Source organism: Paralichthys olivaceus, chromosome 4, assembly GCF_024713975.1.
Source record: "Paralichthys olivaceus isolate ysfri-2021 chromosome 4, ASM2471397v2, whole genome shotgun sequence".
NCBI classification, from domain to species: domain Eukaryota; kingdom Metazoa; phylum Chordata; class Actinopteri; order Pleuronectiformes; family Paralichthyidae; genus Paralichthys; species Paralichthys olivaceus.
In genome coordinates, this window is record NC_091096.1 from 24617982 (window position 1) to 24645047 (window position 27066).

General features: G+C 41.3%; 2 protein-coding genes across 5 annotated transcripts in view; both read right to left on the minus strand.

The window, feature by feature from the left end:
* Positions 1–821: 821 nt before the first annotated feature.
* On the minus strand, positions 822–3716 carry b3galt8 (beta-1,3-galactosyltransferase 8). The gene has a single exon (XM_020093557.2). It carries the CDS (start codon positions 3608–3610, stop codon positions 2654–2656), a length of 957 nt encoding a protein of 318 aa, XP_019949116.2. The 5' UTR covers positions 3611–3716; the 3' UTR covers positions 822–2653.
* Positions 3717–6068: 2352 nt separating this feature from the next.
* Positions 6069–27066, minus strand: part of tncb (tenascin Cb) — an 86138-nt gene continuing 65140 nt past the window's right edge. For 2 of the 4 annotated variants that reach the window (XM_069524321.1, XM_069524320.1), the window contains exons 9-23: positions 26737–26826; positions 24865–25128; positions 20514–20789; positions 16714–16986; positions 15437–15559; positions 14448–14591; positions 13860–13979; positions 13086–13229; positions 12200–12330; positions 11988–12120; positions 11613–11764; positions 11208–11304; positions 9658–9819; positions 7941–8104; positions 6069–6349 (exon numbers count right to left, since the gene is read on the minus strand). In XM_069524321.1, coding sequence (XP_069380422.1) covers positions 6239–6349; positions 7941–8104; positions 9658–9819; positions 11208–11304; positions 11613–11764; positions 11988–12120; positions 12200–12330; positions 13086–13229; positions 13860–13979; positions 14448–14591; positions 15437–15559; positions 16714–16986; positions 20514–20789; positions 24865–25128; positions 26737–26826 — 2384 coding nt within the window. In that variant the 3' untranslated portion in view covers positions 6069–6238. The remainder of the gene's footprint in view (positions 6350–7940; positions 8105–9657; positions 9820–11207; positions 11305–11612; positions 11765–11987; positions 12121–12199; positions 12331–13085; positions 13230–13859; positions 13980–14447; positions 14592–15436; positions 15560–16713; positions 16987–20513; positions 20790–24864; positions 25129–26736; positions 26827–27066) is intronic. The other 2 variants (XM_069524322.1, XM_069524323.1) reach the window with 2 other exon arrangements.

The window sequence follows — 27066 nt, forward strand, 5'->3', positions numbered from 1 at the left end:
AATATTAAATATGACAACATTGAAAATAGCTTTAATTGTAATCACACTACACAAAGCACACACACTTCAATCAAGTAGAACTAAATTCTATGAGAGAACAAGCCAATAAATCCACTCGGTCAAACTTCCTGTTTCTTGTGTAAAGTTTCCATAAAGTGCTCACACTCATGAGAGAGTTCCTGTCCCCGGTTTTCTGTTTGATTCACTGTTGTTCTTTTTGATGAGCTTTTCTCCAGACCCTTCCCACTGTACATGTGATTTTGTATGTCTGTGCAACACTAAATTAAAAAGGTAACAGGTAAGCATGGATATGTTTGTCCTTACTGCATGCTGCATTAATATACTGCTTGTATGACATGACATTTGGTTACCTGCCTAAAAATTGAATTTCCTTGCAGTCATCTTACTGATCAATGGTGAGAAATTACTGTAACAAATCAAATACCAAATAATGTATAAGTTAATTCTAATGTATTCTAATGTATGTTCAATGTATGTTACTGCTACTGGATGCTTGAATTTCCTTCAGGATCAATAAAGTCATCTATGCATCTATCTACCAAATGCAATTAAAACAAGTGAAGAAAAACTACTGACAACTTTTTACAGGATGGCAAGTTAAAAAAGTTGATAAACTGTAAAACATAACAGGAATTTCTTGTAAACTTATTATAAATTTGCAAATTTGTCATTATTATGTACTGAATGTGCTTTGAAGCTGAGTTACTAACTAGTTGAATGCACACTGTAACGTATTTTACTGCGTGTTGTAAAAAAACACAAATATAAATTCATTTTGAATAAATCTCATGAAAAAGGTGTTCAGCATTTTATTTATTCTGGATGGAAACAGCATTAACTCTGGCATGTATCTGCTAAGCGTTATGGGCAATAGCAAAAACAATAGCAGCAAGAAATATAGAATAATCAAAACATGTCCCATTACATGAAAGACGTACATTGATTTAAGTTGATAGATTACAGACTCAACAACAAACATATCATATAGTCAGATGCTTTCTATTTTCTCAATTATATGCAGCAAAACATCTTAAGTATAGATCTATGAGGCATTCGGTGCATACATAGTAAATCACAGTGAGCAGGGTCAGTCTGCTGTTATGTGGAAGCTGAAAAGAAAAAAACTTCTCTTCAAGGCTTTTCTGAGAGCTCATCTTTACTTACTTGCACTTATAATTATCCCTGGGAAAAGGTTATAGTGTATCTAGATTTAAAATTCATACTAAGTACACCTCAGCAGTTGATACATACTGCCACCACCTGGTTCTCCTTTGTAAGTACAACACACATATATATATAAATAGGCACTCCGTCATAAGACACACACTGTAAATAAATAGGCACAGTAACCCAACAAATATGCTGAGGGTTATTTTACGCCCAGATGGACGGATATATACAGATATACAGAAGAATAGAGAGATAGAGGGATAGATAAATGTTTTGCTGGGTAAAGTGGCCCAGTTTAAACTACTGTCCACGTGGAGCCCAAACCCATCAGGCACCAACTGGACATTAAGTACAAGGCCAGTAAAATGTATGAACTTTTGAACAGTCTTTGGTGTGTATGATACATTCAGAGGAAACATTATATTCTATTCACACCTCTACTATGACAGGCCTACTGTACAATACCTATAAAATAGGACTTTCTGACATTCATTCATCCCACATTGCTTATAGTGCGTTTTTGTCTTTTTTAATTTGACCTCGGTCAGTAAAGCTAAAATGCAGAACACCAGGTTCCAGCTTCTCAGAGGAGAAGATTTGTCTAACATTGTTTAAATAAAGATTAGTGAACTTTTTTCCTACAGCAAAGTAAAGTGCACAAAATATAACATCAGGCATATGAGAGCATTATTCAGTTATCAGTGTTCTGCACCTGGTCACTGATATATCTGAACATTCTGATCCGTAGATCAGTGAAAATAAACCGTCTTTTTGATTATTTACTTTACAAAATGTCAGTTACTCATATTATGATGATACAAAACACAAAAAGCATTTCCTTGTTCACAACTTTAAAAAAAATTATAGATTATAAAGAAAATTGTTGATTAGTTGGAACTATTTTGTTTCGATCACATTATTGCCAGAAATCTGCTGCTTCTCTGAATATTTCGAGGGTTGAACTGTCAAAATCACCTGGAGCTTTTAGGATGGACATTTTTCTTAAAACCAAATAAGGCACATTCAGTCTCTATATTATCTCCATCTGCTCTGGTTTCCATTATCCATTAATATGTCAAATGTAAAATTCAGACAAGCACAGCACTGTTTCCAAGGGAGTGTATCCAAATTGCCTGTTCTGTCCAACCAACAGTCCAAATACAAAGATACTGAATTTACAATATTAAAGGACAAGCAGCAGTGATTGTGAGTTGAGGTTTAAGGTGTAATTCTGGAGTGAAGATATATTCTCTTTTTTATTTGAGTATTTGAATAATGTCTGCATAATATAATAATACAGCATTACCCAGGACCCTTTCACCCTTGAACCTGAACATCCACACTGCTGCCTGTGTGTGTAATGGCTTCTTTCCTCTACAGCAGGACACTGATTTCATTACATCTTCCTTTTTTACAGTTCTCACGTTGGTCTGAACAGTGAAACACTCGGTAAAGTTGACCCTCAGCAGCTGCTGTGGCCTTTGGAGAAATCCTGCCAAACCTTCAGCAGCTTTGGAGCCTTAAACCCGTTGACAATGATGAGTTTGGCGAAGGTGCACCTGTCGTACTCCAAGTCTCTGATTTCAAAGAGATTCCTGAGGGTGGGCAGGCTGAGGGCATACACGGGCCGGACCCCCAGCACACGCAGACATAACCCCACGTACACGTCCTCCATGGAGATCATGCGGACAAACCTGGATGCCCGGGAGATCTTGGCAGCCAGGTCTGCAGAGAGGACATACCCAGCTCCAGACACATACGGGGGGAATCTGTCTTCAGGGAACTGGTCCTCTGACACATGCCACTTACTGTTACTGTCCCTCCTCGGCCTGCCGTCCCTTATCAATGACCCTGTGATGAAGGCCTGACGCGGGCAGCTCCGCAGCCACCGGAGGAGGTGGAACACATTCACGAAGATGTCAGAGTCCACCTTCATGACGTAGGAGGCTCTGGGGCAGTGGGTCGCAACCCAGTTCATCATCATCACAGTCTTGATTGTCAGGTTCTGGTAGTTGTCCAGGAAGTTCATCTGGATGATGTCTGCATGTTCCCTGCTCTCCTCCTCCAGCTTGTCCTGGAGGCTGGACCCCTGCCCCCCCTCGGGGACCCCCATGTAGAAGACGGTGAGGGTGTCCTGACCTGGAGCTCCCCATGTCTTCCTGATGGCCTCCCTCGCTGCAGCGTCCTGCGGAGCTACTGGGACCATGAAGAGCAGGAGGGGGCCGGCGTCCCTGCACAGTGGCTGGTTGAGTATGTAGTGGTATGAGTTGGGGGACAGCAGCCTGTGCTCCTGCTCTGAGAGGGGTCTGGTCTTCACTGGCTCTTTAATCAGGACACTGACTAAGATCTGAGCCGACAGGACGAGCACGGCTGACACAGCGAGTAACGTCACTAACCTCCATGAATGACATGTCCTCATCGCCTCGACAGGAGAAGAGTCTGCTGGCGTCCCGTCGGAGCGACTCGACACGAGGAAACAACACAGGTGGCAATCCAGGAAGTCATGCTGCAGTGGGGGGAGGGGAGGGGAGGGGACGGGACGGGACGGGGAGGGGAGGGAAGGGGAGGGGAGGACCGCCCATTCCCGACCGGAGGCTTTCACCAAGAAATGAGAGAGAGAGAGAGCGAGAGAGAGAGAGAGCGAGAGAGAGAGAGCGAGAGAGAGAGGGAGAGCGAGAGAGAGCGAGAGAGAGAGCGAGAGAGAGCGAGAGAGAGAGAGAGAGGGAGAGCGAGAGAGAGCGAGAGAGAGAGAGAGAGGGAGAGAGAGAGAGAGAGAATATATAATAGACTATAATATATAAGAGAGTATAATATAGTTTTATTGATGTATGATGTATTACTTTGCTAAAATAATACATTGTTTTATATTATTTTATCTTTATATTATAACGCTTAGGCGATATTGTAATACACAGTCATGCCAATAAAGCCTATTGAATTAAATTGAGAGAGAGAGAGAGAGAGAGAGAGAGAGCGAGAGAGAGAGACTATGGTCTTATTAACACTTGCTGTTGTTTTTTTCTCCTTATACATTCATGTCTTTAATTTGATTACGTGATTGTCCTCAACATTTGTGCTTTGGCAACATAATGTCATGCCAATAAAGCTTTGTGTATTTAAAATGCAATAAAGAGGAAGTGTGTGTGTGTTCAGACTGTGCACGGTGTCTTACTTAATGACAGTTAACTAACTTATAACAAGTCTGAAACAGAAACTTACTTATAACAAGTCTGAAGCAGAGGGATGTCAATGATGATATCTTGTTTTATATTAGGACTATTATTACTGTGAATTTGGTTGGAACAGAAGCTATTTGTTAGTTTAGGATGATGATGTATCTCTTTAGTTGAAGATGGCCCAAAAAATAGTTACTGTGAGACATCCATGAAGTCATGAGGGATTCATTATTAACTACTCACTATGATCCAGTGGGATTATTAATATTGGTAGTCGAAGTAGTGGTATAACTAGCTTTAGTAGTATATATTATTCATATTCAGCACCTTAAGATTATGATTGTAACTCACAGAATAAGCAAACCCTATCTACACCATGGGGTGTGGTTGAAAGGCCAGTGGACCCTGAGTTGGGATGGTTTTATTTTAACACAGCTTTATCTTCATCATGGACCTAACATGAATAAAGCTCCTGCACATCTTCCTTTCAAACAAACTGTTTATTGTAATACAGCTTACAGAGAAACACTTGTTCACCCAGTTATAAACAAACAAAACAATAAAAACAGACTTAATTTACACAGGCATTCTTTAGAAGGTCAGTGGTTTAGTATCCTGCCAAAGCAGGGGATGGGGGCAGGGGGCAGGGGGCAGGTGGGTGCTGGGGGGGGGTAAAAACTGTAACTAGTTCTCTAGTTTTGGCCTGTTCAAACAAAATTTTCATCAACATAAGCATAGAGATTTTACCATATCAACTGGAATTCAATTGGAGTTGGCCTTTTTTCACGTTTTGAGCATCAACATATTTTGTGTGAACAACACATAACATTCTCTTGTTGTACATATACAGTATGTACTGTATTCACATTTTGCAAAAACAAAAGAAAGAACAACGTAATCACCGCATTTCATTACATACTCAATAACAGGTCCTGCCTTCGGATTCAGAGAGAAACGAAACAAATCTGAAACACGTCTGCTTTTCTTTTTCTCCCTTCTTTACTTTTTTAAACACAACACTGTGGCTGTAGCATGATGAATGGATACATTGCCGTCCAGGTGGACATGGGATGTGGCCAGTAAAATACTTTGATATAGATTTTTTTTTCTCTTTACATTTGCATCTCTTATCACTTCAGACGTTGGCTTGTGTTGAGGGAGATGAGGGAACCAGGGGAGGATAAAGTGACACTGACACGAGTGAAGTCGCACAAAGACAAACAAATGGCAAGTTAGATGGAGATATCTGACATCTGAATATTGCCATCTGAGGAATATCCCTTTTTCGAATGTTTAAATCAGACGCATAGATGTACAGGACTGTACGAGGAACAGAATGATAATCCGTCTGAGTTATCACTGTGTTATCAGTTTTAGCAAAGACCCCCTGAACCTAAACGAGACCACATTGTACCATAAACAGCCTGTTCTCTCTGTAAAACCCCAAACTTGGATGTGACATTGGTGAACCGTATAGAAAAAACTACCCGAGCTGCGCTCACGCCTACCCACAAATGCTGCAACATGAGAGAGAGGGCCAGAATCAGGTGAGGTGGAGTGGTTTCTGCTCTCTTTGGTGCGTGAGTTGAATCTGCGTGGGCTTGAATTTAATTCCAGTTTGTAACATGCACGTTGATTTCAGCATCGCCACGATTTCCACAGCCGGAGGTGTCTTAGAGTCACGGCTGATCACTGAGCAAATGGGAGGGAATATGGTTTCGTGCGGAGGCAGCAGGGCTCTTGGCAGTGCTTTGGTTGCTGCTGGGTGGATGGATGGGTGGATGTGTGTATTCAAGATGGGTTTTTTTTTTTTGTTGGGGGGGGGGAGTCCAGACAGAGAAGTAGCGATGTTGTTGTTAATGGTGGGTCATTTATGATCGTTTCCTCCTCCCCTCCAGGTTTCTGAAGTTGGAGGGCCTGATCTTCATATCGGCGAACTCGATCGAGTGCTCGTGGCCTTTCCAGTGGAACCAGTTCACACCCTGTGGAAGAGGAGACAAATCATGTAATGTTAATCATATGGAGAGAAGGACAGGTCATGTGGAGGTTGTTTTCTTATCACAGACTTATATTATAGCAAAAGCAGCTGTATTGCCAGACAAACACATTTAATTTGGACTATCTTGGAAGCCCCAGACTTTGTTCAGTGCATGTGGTCACTGTGGTGTGGTTAAGGTTACGGTAAATAATTTTTTTAATTGTCAATAAATTGGATTTATACTTGACACAAGGGTCCACCATAGATACCTTCAGCTGAGGTTTTGATTTATACTTCTGCTGTTGATAAAACAACCATGGGTTATGCAATTATCAATGGTGAAGGAAGTACTCGAATGTTTTACTTCAGTAAAATACAAACAAATAGACAAAAATTAACTCAAGAAAAAAGAGAAGTACCATGTTAACTTTTCTACTTGGGTAAAAGTAAATCAGTGCTTTGAAGCATACTCAAGTGAGTTTTAAAAGTAATAGTACTTGCTCAGTGTAGCCTATTCTCTATTCTAACATACAAATATATCATTATTATGTATATTTTGTTTAGTACCAGAAAAATGCAGACTACAGTACAGATATGTGTTGATATATGCATTGGAGTAAAAGTGAAAAGTACCTGTAAATAAATCTGCTTAAGTAAATTACCAATACATGAAAAATATTTCAGAATACAGTAACTAAAGTAAATGTACTTTGTGACATCCCACCACTGCTCAGAGTTACAGAATTACATCCGTGGTTTTCACTTGAGTGAGAAAAAGAAGATAACTGACTCTTCCTCACGCTGGCTTCTTCTCTTCACTACACCAGGGTATCATTTCTACAAAGGATGGGGGCGATGTGTCCCACTCACAACTACAGGCTGTTGTCTTCACCAAAGTTGAAGGTCAGTGTGTATGATTTAGTGGCATCTAGTGGTGAAGTTCCAACTAAGATATTCATCTCACACTGTGAAGCAGAACCTACAGTGGCCTTCAGGTGACAGTAACATGACAGTTCCTCTCCAGAGCCAGTTTTACTGTATCTACTCTAGATACATGTGCAACAATATATTCTAAGCTAATGAAAACACAGTCATTATTAATTTCCATTGATTGGCCACTAAAAATATAATTATGATTAATGTATATATAATTTGTGTTGATTGTTTTTTTTATTTTATTGAGTGCGCTCCCTACTTCTGAACTAACTCTTGTCACGCTGGACAGTTTTAACAGGACACTGACATTAGGACACATTTTTAACCTTGGCGTGTCTTTCCAGTTTCTGAGGAGACGCCAGCTCAACACCAGCTGAGTCAGTGTCACAAAGGACAAGGTCAAGGACAAGGTGGTTTTGTGTTAGGAAGAGTCTGTAATTAAAAACATCAGGGGCAAACTGCTTCCTGCGCTGTAATGACCATTTGGCATTAGACAGAATTCCTAGAGATACTGAGCTGACCACAGAAACCCCCTCTGTACGATTTGTTTTGTTGGGAAACACAACTGAGGCCTCATCTGTTGGAGTGAAGGAGGACCCTCAGTGGCCCCCAGAAGGATCACTCTCTGTTGTAGAAGTTGCAGCAGCAGTGAACTGTACCTTGCTGTGACTGTTGTCTCCATATCGTCCCATGAGGTTGACACGGTGACAGTTTTTATACCAGAAGGCTCCCTTATAGGAGAGGGCACAGTTGGTGACGGCGATGTCGTTGTCATGGTCGTAGGTGGAGAACGGACGACCGTGGTGGTAGGTCATGGAGTCGCCTACAGGGAAACACGACAGAGAGAGAGTGAGAGAGAAGAGAGAGAGAGCATCAATGAAATGAACTGTGGTAGAGGATGAACACTGTAACAAACACATAGCATTTACAAGAAACCTTTTCACTACCAGGTGCACACATAGACATCAAAGGGGGCTTGAGACCCTTCCCTTTTTATTTCTGGAGAGAAAGTGTCCTTTTACCTGTTTAGTTTTTTTTAAATAAATGACTATTATACTCCTGTTTGTGCACAGATTCAAACAAATATATTGATTAAATAATATATTAACAATCTAAATATCAGGAGAATTAGATTTAGTCTCTACACTCCCTTCCTCCACGTCTCCTGCACAGTGCTGAGCACAGAGCTGTGGACATTTCTTGATTCTTAGATGTAGCTCGACGTGGACGTGGACTCTGCAACTCTGTCAGAGTCTGTAGCCTTCTCCCCCCTCTGACCTGCACTCACTTTACACTTTAACAATAAACACCATCACTGATCACAAGTTATTAGGACACGTACAGGATTAATGTTTACTTTGTATTTGTTAGAGTCGCACCAAAGTTTATGAGACACTTGTTTAAACCTGCTACACAACACGAGACGTGAGTCAGGACACAGCGCAGTGTTTTAACCTCATTGTTGCAGAAGAAGCGACGCCCCGTTTATCCAGGAACATAGATATGAATTCATCAGGTTTTTATAAAGAGCAGTTCTAAGTGTGATGATTAGAAAACATCAGTGGAGCAGAGTAACTCGCTGACTAATGCGTCTCGAGTTGTGGATGTGATACAGAGATGCATTGTTGTGCATTCGAATCGTTGACTGCTGAATCATAATCAAATCATGAGGCTAGTGAAGGTGCACTTGTGAGCACAGTCATCACAGTCCTGTCAGACAGGCAGCGCCTCCCACCTCCTGTTCCTGTTGTATTGGTTTTTCTTTGTTAGTGTGGAGCTGTGTGATGACGAACAAATGACTAAGCTACCAGTGGATCCAGTTTACAGCTAGTTAGCCTCAAGACAGAAACAAATATAGTTCACTTGTGTCTTGCTAGTAAACAGACAGAGGGTGAAAGAAGAAGAAAAATGACAAATCTCTTCCCGAATGTGAGGGTATTAAAATAAATTGTTAAGCTAGTCACAGATGTGATACCATATTTAACTTTTGGTTTTAAAACATATTTTTTATAAATAATTATGATTATAATTATTTGTTAGCTGTATAAATAAAAATTGCCCTGAAAAAAGATTTTAAAAGGATAGCATAAATAATAAAAGATAATGAAAATAAATTTGATCCAGAATATTAAAAAAAAATGTTTTAAAGTTCCATCATTTGCATGAATACACACATTGATTTCTCAGATAATTCATTTGTCACTGAAAAATTGTCTCCAGCAAAAGCACTAATTTCCAGTTATAGAAAACTCTTGACTGTTTCAGATAAACAAACACATATAAATGAAACTATACATTTGTGAGCAGCGGTAAAAGTTGTCTTCAGGACTTGAACTAAAGCATTGTGTACATGTTTGGCTGCAGGAGTCGGTTTACCTGCTGTTCCACTGTATCCTCCTACGTGTACTTTGTAGCGGGTTCGAGGTTCAGACACAGAGAACTTGTCGTACTGAGCGTAGGCTGCTTCACCCTTGTCTCTCAGGTCTACCCGCAGCTCGTACTGACCTCCAGCTGTGATCTTATGTAGGTTGGACAGACCTGAGGGAAGGAGGAGATGAGATATATGATATAAATATAGATTGTGATATATAATATATCATGTCATTTTATCTTTGGATAACAAAATATATAGTATGTAATACTTTATGAGTATTTCATGTGAATCCAATCAAACTAATTTCATAATTCAAATTATTATGACTAGAACATCTGCATTGACTACTGCATCTGCTGCAGTTGTTTCATATTTCACAGTCTTATCATTTCACTCCTTTCCATCATTGATGCAGGAATTCAGCTCATTTCATCCTGAACAGCCACTATTGAATCAAACTTAATTATGGATACAAAAGTAGTTTTGTAATTGGCCACGTGGTGGCACTGTCACATCAGTTTCTGACTGTGGAGCGTTTAACTGCAGCACGCTGTCTGCCAAATTTCATTTCTGTCGTCCTGCAGTTTTTAAAGTTTTATGCTAAATTATTCATTAATTATGGGAGATTTCAACAAGCTGCTTAAGGGCTAATGTAGCTTAGTCATGCTATGAATTTTTAAAGTGGAATCGTCTTTCAAGCCATCACTGTGTGGGACTATTATCCATTTGGTAAAGCTACATGAGACTCAGACTGGTTTCAATCTGAACACTTGAGCCACATTTGGTTGCAACAGGATGAAGCAGAGTTATAGCAGTTTGTAATTACCTGACCACACGCTTGTTTGCTAATCATGGAAAGACGATTCATGAGATGTTGATTATATCATTTGGACAATCTTTTGTTGTCGTCCAAACATCGTATGCACCACGTTTGCTGAAGCTTAGTCTGTGAATGAGTGCAGCTTATATCAGTCTATTCGGCATCATCTACTGAATCCAATGACTCCTCCTTTTTCTTCTACATTTCACAGTAGATCATTTATAAGCTATTTCTCTCCATGTGGTGGTATCACTAACAGTTCTGAGTGTGAAGCAGTGAGGGAAGCTGTTATCGTTTTTGGAGATATTTTTTAACACGTTTCACTAGTTTTGCTCATTCCTCATAGAGAACCATAAAAAAAAAAAAACTATTAAAAAATCATATGAAATCAACTGACAGATATGAGAGCACCAAAAGTCCTAGAACATGTCCCTTAAAACTGTTCAGCTTCAAACTATGTTTCCAGTTGAGAGTGTGTAGGACCAGCAGAGCATCAATAGAAGAAAACAGGAAAATAAAGAGAATAATCAATATAGAACTTTTGTACAATGAGTAAATCCACAGATCTGTGTTCATACATTTGTCAATGAATATATAATCAATCAAATACACATGTGAATGCTGTCATTGTGTATAAATCACCTCTGTTACAAGCTGAACATACTGTTATATCACCATATCTTTATCTATTGTGGAACTGTGTGTTGTGATCGGATGTTTGATAGAAATTACCCAGCCAGAATTCATCGTTCATGTCTCCGAAGCCAGCGGTGTAATTCTTCCAGTTACGGAAAAACTCCAGTTTCCCGCTCTGACGTCTGAGGAAAATCTGCAAAGGAAACAACAATAACTGAGTAATAATGTCAGACTGTGTTTTATATAATCAGCTGATGAATTTATGATTCCCTGAGAGGTAAGTGAAAAAACGTATTTACTTCATATCTGGCAAAAGATACAAATGTTCTAAGACAAAAATAAAATAAAAATGAAAGTAGATTTAGACAACAGAGCCTGCAGGGGTCTGCGATCCTCCAAATTGTTGTGTGGCCACTACCAGCTGAGCATGTGTTCCTCAAAGCAGAGCAGAGAGAACAGGCCTGTGGTGTCCACAGCTGTCTGTCTGTGTATCGGACTTACAATCCATCCGCCTCCATCGGTGCTCATGTCGCAGTAGACCTGGAGGGGCTGGCTCTCATCTCCCGCCAGATAGATGGTGTACAGGCCGGATGAGGTGTCACCATTCAGCAGAGCCTGGGAGCAGTCCCTGGGGTATCTGTACAGCACACCAGCTACACACACACACACACACACACGATCTAATGATTGTGGACCCGACAGACATTCTTATAGATACTATCACTGTGAAGCTAATCTTCTTTTGTGGATTATTAAATAATCCAGTATTTATGACAAATTAAAATAGGTGTATATGTCTGTCACTACAGTTTATTGTTAAATCCGTTTGATATTTTGACACGACGAGGGATGAAACCTGTTCATGAATCTACTCACTGGTGGTGAAGACAGAGGAGATGACTCTGCTCCTCTTGGGACCAGCGATGGCCTGCAGCCTGACTGAATACTCTGTGGAGGCGCTGAGCTGAGCCATGTTGTAAGACACAGCAGTGGGACTCAGGACCACCTCCTGATGGAAGAAACCTGTTCAGACATTTTCTTTATGACCAGTTAGACCAGAATCAGCGGAGTCCTGGTTTCCCACTCACCCGGATGATGCCGTCTGCGGACTCGTAGCTGAGGATGTATCCGGTGATGTCAGCGCGGGGCGGCTTCCAGGTCAGCATGCAGTTCTCTGTCTGGATGTTACTGGCTGCCAGATCCTGAGGAGCATCCACATCTACACACAAAACAACCTCTTAGAGAATCGCATACTGTATTATTTAAGTTTCATATCATACATTGATGGATATGTGATAAATGTCAGAAGATTCCTTTATAGTTTTTGACATGTGAAGTGTTGATTAATAAGAGTAAAGCAATAGAGCACATTACCTCTTAATTTGGCAAACATGTATAGACATATTTACTATGTAAAGAATAAGAATAGAATAGTTAATATGTTAGAAATGCCTTGATATGTATCTAGATTTGTAGGAAGTAACAAATAAGAATACAGAAATAAATGATATATTAATATATTGGACAGTTCTTATCCATACCTTCATTTTTTACACGTGAGTTTAGAGTGTTTGAATAAAAATGTAATAATATATTATTATATGTGAATTAATTTTTTCTGTCTGTAGTGATTTGTAATGTATAGTGTATATGAACACAGATATAGTAAGCTAATATGTCTCTAGAATAATAGCAAGATATTATTCTGTCTTAATACTGTAGTTTGTCTGTAGGTGTTTTTACTGATGTCTTGTCTCTTATAATTTGTGTGGACCCCATGGACGAAAAGCTGCTGCTCAACATAAGCTAAAGGGGTTCTTAATAAAATCCTAAATCAAAATCTGTTTATTTACAGTTCAGGAATCTTTTATAAATGGTTCATTCCCCCTGTTGGTCTCAGAATCTGACAATGTTGACATTTAGCTGAACCTGAAAGAAAAGACACAAAATCAAGTTTTAGATGGGACCGCTCACCGGTGGTAAACTCAGTTGTAGTAGCTGCGCTCTTGGACAAGTCCCTCACCGCATACACCTTCACAGTGTAGTGCGTCGCCGGCGTCAGAGAGATCATCTCAAACTCCACCACGTTTCCTGACACGCGCTCCATCACCGGAGCCACTGAAACGAAACACACACACACACACACACACACAGGCAGGATAAGATGAGATGAATGCATGGATGTAGCTTCTGGAGAACTACATTTTTTTAATCTTTGCTTTAAAGGTCCAGTGTGTAAGATTTAGGTGAAAGGGATCTATTGGCAGAAATTTAATGTAGAATAATCCTCATGATGTTTTCACTAGTTCATTTCATCTAAATTGTATGAATTGTAGTTTTCTTTACGCCAGAAAAGGTCTTTTAAATTTAAATACTTTATATTCACATGGAGGGGACCCTCTCTACAGAGGTCACCATGTTTTTTACATTAGTCCAGACTGGACAAACTAAACACCTTTTGAGTTTTTATGACAACTGAAGCTACCACAGGTTCTTTTTCATGTTTGGAAGGAGAGGGTGAGGTGAGGGGTGTTCAGCTGCAACATGCAACTTCAACACTAGATATCACAAAACTCAATCTACATTAGATCTTCATTTAAAAGTAGTAATGATCATTTAAATGTGATCAGAATCTGACTGCAGTGACAACGGCATCAATCAAACAATCGAGCCCACTGCTGTACTGAAGTAGGATATAACCCGTTGATATGCGTGTTCATAATATCTACATGTTTCGATGCTACATACCTGAGTCTGCACTGTAGGTGATGACATAACCGTCTACAGTGGCGATGGCAGGCTGCCAGAGCAGCAGAACTTCAGTGTCTGTGATGTTGACCGCAGTCAGACCTCGGGGCTTGTCCAGAGCTGCAACACACAAACACACACACACAGTCGGCAGTTGAACATACTCAAATGTCTGTCCCATTGGACATATGTATATTAAGAAGGGAACCTCTGCACCTCTGGTCATGCTGCTGTTTGAACATAAATAAATACACACTCGTTTGAAGAAAACACTTAAAAAAACATGTTAATTAATTTTAACCAACTGGTTTCAAGGTGAAAATAGACACAATTACATTTATAAGGTGTGTGTGTGTGTGTGTGTGTGTGTACATGTAGATGTAGGAAAAGTTTTGGCCTGTCCTCACTTTGACCCACTTTCAATGTGCTGTTTGAGGTTTGTCTTTTGGGTCAGGGTATGGATCACAGTGAGGACTTTAGTTTTGATGGTTAATGTTAGGATGAGGGGACAATGAGTGTCATCACTAAAATAGAAGTGCAATAGTGTGTGTGTGTTATAGTGCAGGTTTTCCATGGGTGTTACTGTACCTGTGGTGACACTGTCTGACCCAGGCTCACTCTCCCTCTGACCCTTGACAGCGACGACAGTGACCTCATAGGTGACCCCGGGTGTCAGGTTGGGCAGCACGGTGTGAGACTCTGAGTTACCCACTGTCAGTGTCTTAGCATTACCTGGGAGTCAAAACAACACACACACCAAAGTGAATGTAGAGTGGAGGCTACATTATTGTGTAAAGTAGTAACTTCCCTTTATGTCCTTGCATGCTCATAACAATGGACAGAGACAACACAAGACTTCTTCAACATCCTTATGGACTTTGGTGTAGTCTCCTTTTTATATCACATTATCTGTGGTTATGATGACTTCAGCGTATTTTAAGTGCTTAAAGAAGTGTCATCTGCGTGGCTATAAATTCATATTTAAGTGTCATACCATATTCACAAATTATAAAGGAAAACTATGGAGGAAACTCTTTCCACTAGTTAGTGACTGATCTAAACTTAAAATCTTAACACTGCATTTTCATTAGAATGGACGCTGAGTCTGAAGGGGTGAAATCACAATCCTTGGAGTAATCCATCAACGGCATCACATAATAATAACTCTGATTAAATTGGGAAAAGTTAATGAATGTAATGATGAGGATTAATACGAATAATCATCTTCTTCATCATCATCATCATCACATTGTTTTCTGATGACTGTTTACATTTACCTCTGTTCCTCACACATTAGCCATAGCCATATTGAGTCACTAGGGGGCAGAATCAGTCTTTCATTAAAGAGAAAAGTTGCCCTACAGGTCGTGGTCGATAAAATTGATGGAACAGCAATGATCTAGGTTTGAGCCAAATCTTATGTTGTTGTTACGTTTATGTACCAACTACAAAAATGAATGCTTAATGCTATTTGTTTGACATTGTTCGTTTTTTTTTAAGCTTTGTTACAGCTGCAATACGCCACCAGATCTTCAATGTTAGTCAGTTGACTGTTGTCCACATGTGGGGACACTGACCTCCATGAGCAGGCACATACGTGACCCTGTAGCTGTCCACCCGAGCTCTTGGAACTGCCCAGTGAACAGTGGCGGATGTGTCGGTGACATCAGAGAAGCGGATGCCCTTGGGTGAGCCCAGATCTGGCACAAGCAAGACAGAAACAGCAGGTGGGGGCAAAAACAGACCAAAAACAGATGGTTTAGTCAATGTGTGTATAACCCTCTTATCATGGGCAGGAGAGGGAAAATAGAACATACAGTATATGTGGCACTAATCTAAATGAATGCACAGCATATATGTTTATATTATAATATCATTTGTTCATGGGAAAACGGCAGCAGACAAGAAAAGACATAGACACGGTCACACGCACGTATTCTGTTACTGTAGCCAGGGCAGATCCACCACTGAAAGGCACTCGTTTTAGGACAGAGCAAAAGAGCGAGTGTGTAAAAGAGAGTGAGGTAGACAGACAAAGGGGGCCTGGGGAGGCCTGGTCTCATGGAGAAACCCTTTCCAGCTAACAGCAAACCACAGTATCTTGCGTGACAGACCTGAGGGGATTAACTTGCCCCCATTTCATGGAAACACAAAAGTGAAACATGCGCTGTGCTACCCAAGAGTAAAGCCTTACCCCCAGGGAGGACAGGGGACACAGCCAGCGACACCCGTCCTATGTGACATAGACAACTGCCCCCCCACCTCCTTTACAAAGGAGAGACACTGACACATGGGACCAGGCAGTCAATGACATCTGGGAGGACAACTGAACGAAGACAACACAACCAAAGGAGCAGAGTAAAGAGCTAAGTAAATGTCCTGAGTGGGGGTTGACCGCTACAAATTTTCTTTAGGCTTTTTATTTTTGAAGCCGCTAATTTTCAAATTCAATTCATGGATATTCATTACAGGATTTAGACCACCCTGGGGTAGTAGTCAGTAATAGGTTGCATCATAAGCAGATTAAACTACAATAATTCAGATTTTGATCCAGCAGCAGTCTTGAGATCAGCAGTTCTTAAACTGTCATGTTGCTGAGGCCCACTCAGGAGAACTAACAGACAGATCGAGACATGTAGCTGTTGACACAAGACACACGACGTTTCCAGCTCTGATCATCATCAAAAAGTCTGTGTTGCCATTGACACGAAACCTTTTTAGACAAATGTTGGAACACAATAACTTTTCATGCTGTTACCATAAAAGACACCGACACCACTGGTTATGCCGACAACACCGGTCCAGATTTCAGTTCACAGCTCTAAATTCTCAGGTCCACGCTTTCACTGTATACCTGTTCTCACCCACTCGAATACAGACTTGGAGCGTCTTCCCAGAACAAGCCCAAAGATTTCAATTTTGTACTCTGTGTCCTCAGTGAGCTCTGTCATTGCAGCGCTTTGCTCTTCGCCGCCCAGCACCAGTTCTCTCGGTTGGGCTGGGCCCTCAGCCTGGCTGACCATTATGACAAAGGTGTCGAAGGCGTCCTCTTCAGCCATCCAGGCCAGCCTAAAGCTGTCAGGGGTGACGTCGGACACTAGGAGAGCCTGCACCTCCGGTTCGTCCTCTGAGTGATAGGGGGAAAGTCAGTTTTCCTCCTCTGTGGAACTTAAGAACGCTTTGACATTTGAGGAACATGGCAGTCAAAGAGAGAGTAGCAGTCTACGTGCAAATGCCAGCATTGGTTACGTGGTTCAGCATCAGTCAACAAATAAACAGCCTGATTTTGTGGAAAATAAAGAAGGAAGAAATGAACATGAGGCAACAGAGGGTAAGTTGTGAGCAAAGTAAGAGTCTATTACAGACCAAGAGAAATGGATTATAAAGCCACCATGGTTAGTAATGTTAATAATGTGATTAAATATTGGACAGCTCATTCAGTCAAGGTCATGGATGTGACCACAATATATTTTTAGGAACTTTAAGGAGCTGCCGCATTTTCTTTTGAAACTTGATGAGAATGTAATATTAATGTTAATAAACCTTTTGATTTAATAAGCCATGGTATATGGGCCACAGACTGTGCCTTGTTCTCAGAGGGAGTGTTTCTATGTGTGTCAAGCAGTGTGCTTGGCTATTGTTCGCAAAACTGGCGATCTGTGCTGAATTGAAATCCGAGGAGTGACGTGAGAAACATTTGGGAGAATTAAGAGTTAAGGTTGCGTACAAACTAATATGTTTTTTTTTTTAAACCTGAAAACCCATATCACATGACAGCACATGCTGGTGTAAACAGGAATCAGGTGGGCTTGGGTCGGATTTGGATACAAAATGTAATGCCCATCAGGTATGGCTCAAGCTTGATCAACTTACTCTTGGGCTTGGATGAGTTTAGACAGAAAATTGTGGCCTGAGCTGCACTCTAGTCTGCATCATCATTTCTAAAAGTATCACCCAGTTCTAAAACCACAAACCCCAGGGTTTTCAAACCTAAATGTTGCTAGCAGTGTTTTTAAAGTCTTTTAAAAAGTCTGAGGCTACTGTACGTGTCTTCATTGTCGTCACTCAAGTAGGTCAGGTAGCACAAATCAATCACAATAGCTTTCTGAGCCATCCATTATGCTGGTCTATATTGTTTTGTCTAGCAGGGCTGATAAAGATATTATTGAAGTTATTTTAGTCAAACAGTTCAACAGATGTTAGCACCATTAACTACTCTAATATTTTAGGGTACAGCTTGAGATTCTTTGAAAAAAGCCTGATCACATTCTTGAGCAATTTTGTGAAGAGGTTTTGTCAAACAACACCTGCTTTCCGAGAAGTACCCAACAACAGTTCAGTACAGACAACTATGGCAGCGTGTGCATGTGGTGCTGTAAAAGCTAGTATTAAGCAGTCATTAGACGCAGCTAATAATGGCAGTGATAGGAAGAGAGGCTGAGAGGCAGCAGGAGCCTACAGCGACTGCAGAAAAAGCTCTGTTTCTCCAGAGGATGAGTCTGTTTCTGCTAATTACTCTGAGAAACTTCCGGTAGCGGCACAGATGGATGCATGGATCGGACAGAGCTTTTAAAGCAGCCTCGATAGAAGTAGATATAAGGGGGCTCAGGAAAGCCTCAATAAAGCCCAGCGTCACTGCTCATTAAAACGCTACACGAAATGTGAGGGTCTCAGGGGTCCTTGAACTAGCCTGAAACCCCTTTTTTCATTGTGAGGGGAAATGCATGAGGCATTTGATGTGAGAAGAAGCAGTGGAAATGAGAAGCAGAGCAGACAAATCCCAGGGAGCTGTCACTCTTCATTAGCCGCCGGGCAGCTTTAGCTGGTCAGTGGAAGAGAGGGAGGGCCACATCCATCAGCTAACATGTGCTCGTCTGCTTCTGATTTCACCCTCCCACCAGCACCACTTCTTCCCTTGTTCCCCATATCCCTCCACTCTCAAATGAACCTGTTTTCAGCAGAGAACTTTATTTTCCCTGCAACATCGTCCTCCAGCAGAACGAGGATGACTACCATGCATAACACAATCAAATTAGTCAACACTTGTATTCACAAGTTAGAATGTTTATGGATTAAGTGATGCTAATGAAAATTGTTAAGCTGAATCATATCCATTAGCATGCAGACAATGGGCCATGTTGAGTGCATGCCATATTCTGCGTGGCCCCAGAAGCCCCTGGCACCCCAGCACCAGAGCCCAGGGGCAATGGCAGCATGAGAATGAAGAGCGGTCCAGGCTTGGGGGAACTGGGCATGCATACAGAAGAGAGCCCTCACACAAAGCGACAAAAGCGCCTAAGGGTTTTTTTTCTCCTCTGTCAGTCCTCCCATCTTGCTTCCACTTGACTGATCCTCATCAATGAAATGCTGAATGATAATGTCCGCATAGATTCTGACATGAAAAAATATTGTCAACCACCATGAAACTGGATATTTTTGACCTTTTGGTTTGGGTAAAAAGGTTTTATAAGGAACCTCAGAAGGTATTTTGTTGTAGTTACGCTTTGTTTGTGAAGGTGCTTAGAGGCAAGTACAAGGCATCATTATCAGATTTTGGTTTTCCTGCTCACAGCCCTGTTATTAGGCACATTGTAATTCACAGCATGTTAATCACTGATAATGACTATGATTGGAGTAGTAGGAAGGTAAACAAGAGCACCTGTTGTGCCCCGGTTAAACAGCACTCTGACCTTTTTTATGTCTTTTTGCCTGTTCCCATAACAGACCAGGTGCTGCTGGTGCCAGGCCGGAGTGAAGAGGCAGACTGACAGCTTAAAGGTGGATCAGACTCAGATTTGTGGCAGGGCTCAAATAGACTGGGTTTTGTGTGCGTGCTGCTTCGGAGTATTAGCCTATTTCCCAAAGGGATACATGCATGATGGATGGCTGATGAGGGGGTTTTGTTTGGGGATTTGGATTGTGCACACTGTCTGAATGGCAAGGATATTTTGTTTACTCTGTGAAGATTAACTTCCACTGTAGTGGCAACGCTTATATAGACCATTTTGAAAGGTGCTCCCAACGCTGAGAGTAAACAGTTTGTGCTGAGAGAATGGGGGCTGCTTTAAAACACACTGAATGTATTTTTGGCCTGTTTTGCATATATATTCAAACCATCAGTGATGCGATTTAAAGCTTATTTTATAGTTTCAATCATTTTCCATGGTTTGGTAGCTTGTCTAAGTCAAAAATACAATTAACCAGTTACCGGTTTTAATGTGGTTGATCAGTGTATGTCCACGGGGAAGAACAAATGAAGCCTCCATCCCCACAGGTAAATCACAGATTCATCATATTATGGGTTTTCTGATTGCATGCCAATAAATGCCAGACTCAGTTTAGTACTTCACCTTCAGTTATTTCACTTCCACCACTCCTTAACACTGTTATTCTTTCAAAGTGCAAGGGCAAGTCAACAGTGCTAATTAGCATCTGATGGTGTGAAAGCAAATATGAACAACTGACTCTACAACACCAATTGGCGATGAACAGCCACACCAGGGCTCTATAAGAAGACCAACACCATTTTGCAACTGCAAGTAACAAAATAATAAAGTCCACATGGAAAAAAGAACACTGGTTAAGTTATTGTCTGAGCAGAAGAAGAAGGAAGCAAAGGAAAGAGGGAGACCCCAGCGATGACGGCGTTGATACCTGTGATGGTGTCTGCAAAAACAGGATCTAAGATTGTCCCCCTGTACACCCCGTACAGATTGGCCCTGTACCAGGTGGCAGGGGAGAGGCCAGAGATGGCGAGGCTGCGAGCATCAGCAGGCACCGTGTGGTTTTGCCACTTAGCACCCGTTTCTGCATCAGTAACCTCGATCAGAAAGGCCTCAATCTTCCCATCCTCAGCAGACCAGGACAGGAGGAAGCTGTCCCATGACACATCGCTGACAGTGACATTGGTCACCACAGGCTTCTCCTCCTCTGGGTGATGACAAACACATCAACATGACGTTACAGGACTGGGACAGGACACAAATACAGTCGGGACAAAAAAGGTTAGACCAAAACAGATCAAAAAGATGATACTGGATGTTTTGGAGGAGACTGCAGATTTCAATTTTGAAAATAAAAATCCAGAATTGTTTTTGCATATTGGTCTAACCTTACAACACACAAACATACACAGATTGATGAAATTCCTGTGGTGTATTCATTTCTTGATAGTTGATAGTAATTGTGAAACATATGAAACAAAAGAGACTTGCAGTGGATGAATCCTCCATGAAAATGTCAACAGCAAAAAGATGATCTCTCCTTTGTATTTCAATCATTGAAGGTTGCTGTCCAGAGGTAAAAAAGAAAAAAAAAGACCTATACTTTGTACTGAGTGTAAATATTGCTTTATTTACACTACAAAAGGCCAGCGAGAACAATCATCATTTTCAATGGCTGCCTATGGCCATCTCCTCTAAATTACCATATAAGTGGAAAGACTGAAAGATCGGCAAGCAGACATGCTGATGCAGTTTGTGTGCATTAATGGCTGTGTACTAGCCATTAATGTTTGAAGGTGCAGCGTAGCCCGGCCAGAATGGCAAAAGTACGCCGTCCACTTCAAACCCATGGGAAGGCCATGCACGGCCACGTGCTGCTGCCTATAATTGGAGTCCATTGTGTGTGCGAGCATAGACAGAGTAGATTAGAAAAAGACAGAGATAGATGGCCCAGGTAAACATCAAGGCTCCCATTATCCTCTTTTCGCCGTGTGGAAGAGTGGAGAGCAAATGGATGTAGACAATAGGAATGTGATGGGTTGGGGCTAGTGCGCTGGAGGGGCGGGGGTGGGTTTGCTGGAATCAGCTGATCATTGAGAGCTCACATGGACAAGGACGATGGATTTACTGCACCATGTGTCTGATTAGTTTCTAGAACCTTTAGTGTGGGCAACATTTGAGTCAGCACTTTGATCATAGCTGCAAACTTCTCCCCTGAAGTTGCAATAAAGTTGCTCTGACCATTTTAATATATATAAACTGGTCAAAACCTTTGAGTGAGCATTTTGAAGATAATTTTAAAGATTGAATTAATAGTTTCTAACACACATTTAGTTGCAAGCAGATACATTTATAGTAATGTAAGTGGAGGCTGCTCTACTAACAAAATGCTCTACAAACAAAATTATATATGTATATGTACAATATTTATGAATAATTATATATATAACTATTCATAAATACTGTACATTAATAAACATGTCCTTTAGCTGTGTACCTCTACATTACTGTATGGTGCATTATAAATTATTTATTAAATGTCTCTAAACTGTTTCTAAATGCTACATAAAATGATTTAAAGCCAAATAAAAAATAAAGACGATTGTTTTCTCCCAGGCAATAGGACTTGGGAAAAGATAGCTATACTTGGTTTAGTATCTTTATAAAAGTAATTTAAAATTAGATTAATGTTAACTCAAGTGAGAAAATATGTTCTGACTTAATGTTAGGCCATTTCTCAACTTTTAAGAGTCAGTTGAAGGACCAGTGTGAAGGATTAAGGCAGACATGAAATATCATATCCATGGTGCTTAATCACCTGAATCTAAGAATAATTGTGTTCTGGTTAGAATGAGCCCTGCCATGTTGAAGAGCCGTGTTTCTACAGTAGCAGAATAACCAAACCACATAATGCTTCTAGGGAAGACATAGGTTCTGCTGTATGGCTGGAAGGTGGAGGGAGATTCAGTTGGTTACATTCAGCAACCTCGCTGCTGGATGCTGCTAAATCCTACAAACTGAATCTGTAAAAAGGCATCTGTCTCTCTTACCCAGTGGTATCTAGCCATGTTATTTTTGGTTTTAGTGGACAAGCTTTAAAAATGTGCCTCTCTTCAATGGATGTAATAATACTTAATTTGTGGCGCTTACAATAATTTAAAAAAAAGAGGACCTCACTTTGAACAAAATTTTTCTATAAGTCTTTTTTCAGCATTGTAAGCCCCTCAACACAAATAGGATTCACTCATCTTCATTGTATTGATGTATTGCAAACACAGAGATCTCAGACACGGATCTCTTTGAACCTGTCCACATGGCGAGATACCACTCAATGAAACCAGCTCTTTAAGCTCGGCTTCAGTTGATGTTGTCACATGCAGCTGAAGATGTGTGTTCATGATTCAATCAAATGATCTCATATCACTTTGTCATGGTGATATCCGCCATTTGATAGCTACATGTGCAGCACAGATCACGTCAGTGCATGCAGGACGGTGATCTTTCTTCCTTCATGCTTTCTGTTCATTGTTTTTCTTTGCACATGCACTCTCATCATATGTAGTGAGATCATCACAACCAGTCCTCACAATGATGGTAATAAAAGCTCAATTTAACATTTGTGTCTCCTGTGATCATCACATTTTAAGACGTCAGTGGTGTTTTGTGCAGGTCACATTTTAGCTCTTCTGAAACACTCAGAACCAAATTCTCGTAATCGCTTCAAGGATTTTCAGGCACAAGAAGAACCCCCAGCTTCTGCTCCAAACCTCATCTCACCTCGTCCGCCCCTCCTCTTTCCTTCAATCCCTCCTGTAAAAACCAGTGTGAGCTGTGTTTGCGCTTCATGTCTGGAGATGATAACGGCTGCAGATCGGCCAGGCTGTGGATTAGAGGGCTGCTGATTTTCCAAGACAATGTTTTAACAGGAGTCCCAGCATGTGGCCTTTTATCTGACAGACCCACAGTTCATCGTGGTCAAATCGCACAAAACCAGAGGGGAGCAGGGCTTACGCCAACAATTATCACATGAATGAACATTTTGGAGGGTGCACACATGTCCATACAAACCCCCAGCCTCCAACTGCACCACCCCCCTACACACACACACACACACACACACACACACACAGACACACCCAAAGATTCACTCAATATCTATCATTCTCTCAATCATACGTGCCACACATGAGTGCACCGACAAGTGGACAAAAAGAATAGGCACGTGCATGCACGCACTCACTCACCCACCCACACTTACACACACACACACACACACACACACACACACACACACACACACATGCATACACGGCAGAAGTCTGTATTCTTCTTGGCAGATCCACAAAAATGCAACAAAAGACAGTTATTCCCAAGCCCACCAACTTTTTCCTCGCGCCGTATCGATTCTTGCCTGGAGCTGTGCGTTTAATGGGCACTCGTTACATAACCGGAAGATTTACTCGTGAAATGTTTGGCTTGGAGGCTCACCGACCGCAGCAAAGAAAATATGCCACAATCTCCTCATTTGTCGTTTCTTGTTTTAGGTTTTAGAAAAAATAATCCCACATGCTACAAATGAGCCTTGAAGGGTGGTGGGGTGGGGAGGGGGGTGTTAGGTAGAGACAGAGTGACCAACATTCAGCGGCTAACAATGACTCCAATTCATTGCTTCAGTTTGGCTGCGGCACTGAAGGATAAAAAAACAAAAAAACAACCTGTGGTTATTGAGGACTTCTCATATTCTCATGGCTCATGGAAACAGTGAGCTGCATTCAGGGATCCTCCACCTCTGACACTTTTCACAGATACTGAATATCCCACATGACAACTCTCAGCTTAGCTCCTAATACAGTCAAAGGCAGAGTTTTACCACCTCTCTGGTTGTGTGTAGTAATCTGACTCATGTGAAGATATTAGTGCAGCTCTAAAACATTCAAACTGCAGCCTCTCTTTCTACAAAGTGCTCTAGATAAAAACACTCTCAGTTCTCATAGAAAACATGACTTAGGGTAAAAGTAACCAGGACAGTGTTTAAGCTATCGCCATGACTACCACTTCAGGTAAATGAGAAAATATAACAGGTTTTGTAGTTTAGATGACTCAATCTTCTAAAATGAGGGAGGTGTTGAGATTGTGCAAAATAGCTTCTAATAGAATTCTTATCTGAGATGTTTTACTGTGTGTATGTTTTCTCACTCTATAAATGTCAAGCAAGGCACTAGCACTCAATCAGTAAAATTGCTTTTAACAGTGGACGGTGTGTGGGTGTTTTCAGTGCTGACCTGTGGGCGCAGAGATGGTTGCCGGAGCACTGGTCCTGCGGCCGCGCTCAGCGATGATGCTGACGGTGTAGAGCATGCCAGGTGTCAGGCCCCTCAGGGTGTGAGACTCAGAGCTGCCTGGGACCACCTCCTCAGCCCTGTGGCCGTCAGCCGAGACGTGGACCAGTCTGTAGGAGTCTAGTTTGGCCAGCGGGCGCTTCCACTCCAGCATAATCGTGGTCTCCGTCACCTCTGTCACAGTCAGGTCCTTGGGAGCATCCAGGGCTGATGAGGGGGGGAGAGGAGAGTTTAAGATTCAATATGACACAGCAACATCCCCAAGACAAACCTTCTTAAAGCCATTGGACCTATGTACATGAATTTCAACATTGTATAAAGCTGTTTTCACCTTTTCTCTAAAACAAGAGATGAACTGCTGGTAAATTAGTTGGGGCAGCAAAAGACAGAGGCTACACATTAAAAGAAAGGGAGTCAACCTATTTCATACTGAATAACTAAACATAAAGTAACTGGAAAAAGAGTTTGATTTTAAAGAAAATCGAAAACTCAATGTTTAATTATTGAAAATATTTAGAAAATGAAAGACTGTGTGCTGAAGAATTTTAGATTGAATCCAGACTAGAATAGTGTGAAGAAGACAAGAGGACTCTTTCCATTAATAGATCATTCATTTCGACACAGCTGCTGCTTTTGAAAACTCTTACTCAGAATGACGAGATCCGCGGTGAGGTCATGCATCAAAGCACGATGTTAAAGACATGCATGTGGGTACAGGTCACTTTACGTTTCTGAAATCACTTTTCTGATGTGGGTTATAAATACACATGTAGAGTGATGCTACTGTTTGTAGCCTGATGTGTGGTGATTGACTAGAAACAATGTCAAAACATCCTGGAACTTCTCTGTGTCCAAACACTGTGCATCTGTGTTTCTCTTGGAGGAACTTTCACATCGGCTCGGTCAAAGTTGAACATTTTTGCTGCACCAGGTAAAAGCTAGCTGTGTCTGTGCCTGGACTATGCATTTAACAGTGGGGTGCTTGGACCAGATGTGAAAGGAATTCTCACACACCAAATGGAATGTATTACTCTGACACATCATTATGAAATATGGTTAATGGACTGCATTTATATAAGGTTTGTGTAGTGTTAACCACCATAAAGTGCTTTATAGCCCCAGCCACATTCACTCATTCATACACACTATAATTTTGACCTCTGACTGAACAGCTGTCCGAATCAAAAAGTATTCAGTGTCTTGCCCAAGGGCACGCAGACTGAAGGAACCAGTGATCAAACCACCAACCTTCTGGCACATGGAAGACCTGCTCTACCTCCTGAGTCTCTACCACTAATCATGTCCTGTTTAAAATGTGACGGCATCAACACCTAATATGTCAAAGTGTGTCTACCGGAAAAATACCAGTGAGCTCCATATGAACTAATTTATTTCAAATGTGTGGCTTTCTTTCTGAGCAGTCAAATAGAAATCCACCTTTGGTCATTTAAATATGACTAAACAATAATAAGGCTTTGCAGAGGATGCCGGAGCAGTTCTACAATAAAACCTGAAGCCATTCTCCTGTGCACTTTTTTGAAAAAATAAAAAAAGCCAAAATTGTGAAAATAAATCAGGGCTCAGCTGTAGCTGTCAGTGCTGCCAGGATAATACACTCACTGCAATGCTGAGTTGCACAGTTTGGATGAAGCTTGTTAAAAGATGCTGCAATTGTGCGACAGAATGCTTTATCATCCGTCTAAATAATCATTAAATTTACATTTACATGCATGTGTAAGTGTATACATAGAGTGTATAGGTGGATATATACATGCACACACACATATGAGTACTGAGTATGTGAAAGCATCTCACCAGTCACTGCGTTGGTGGTCGTGGGCAGACTCTCCCGCTCATCCTTCACCGCTGTGACACCCATCCCGTACTCCGTGCCAGGTCTCAGGCCTGCATAATGGCACAAAATAAAAACACTGTGACACGGAAATAAAAAGCAGCGTCATGTTTTGTTTGTGCAAGTCCACTGAGGTGTCACTAAATGAACGATGGGGAGGCTCTGTAGTCAAGTGGCCAGCTGTTTCATCTAATGGCTCCGGTGCCTGTGGCAAAACACAAAAAGACTCTCATGCGGCTTGATTACATAATAGATCGCCGCCTAATTACATTTCATGGTGAGCCTGTGCTCGC

Coding starts and splice junctions, on each gene's coding strand:
- b3galt8 (XM_020093557.2), bottom strand. CDS start 3,610: ATGAGGACATGTCATTCATGGAGGTTAGTGACGTTACTCGCTGTGTCA.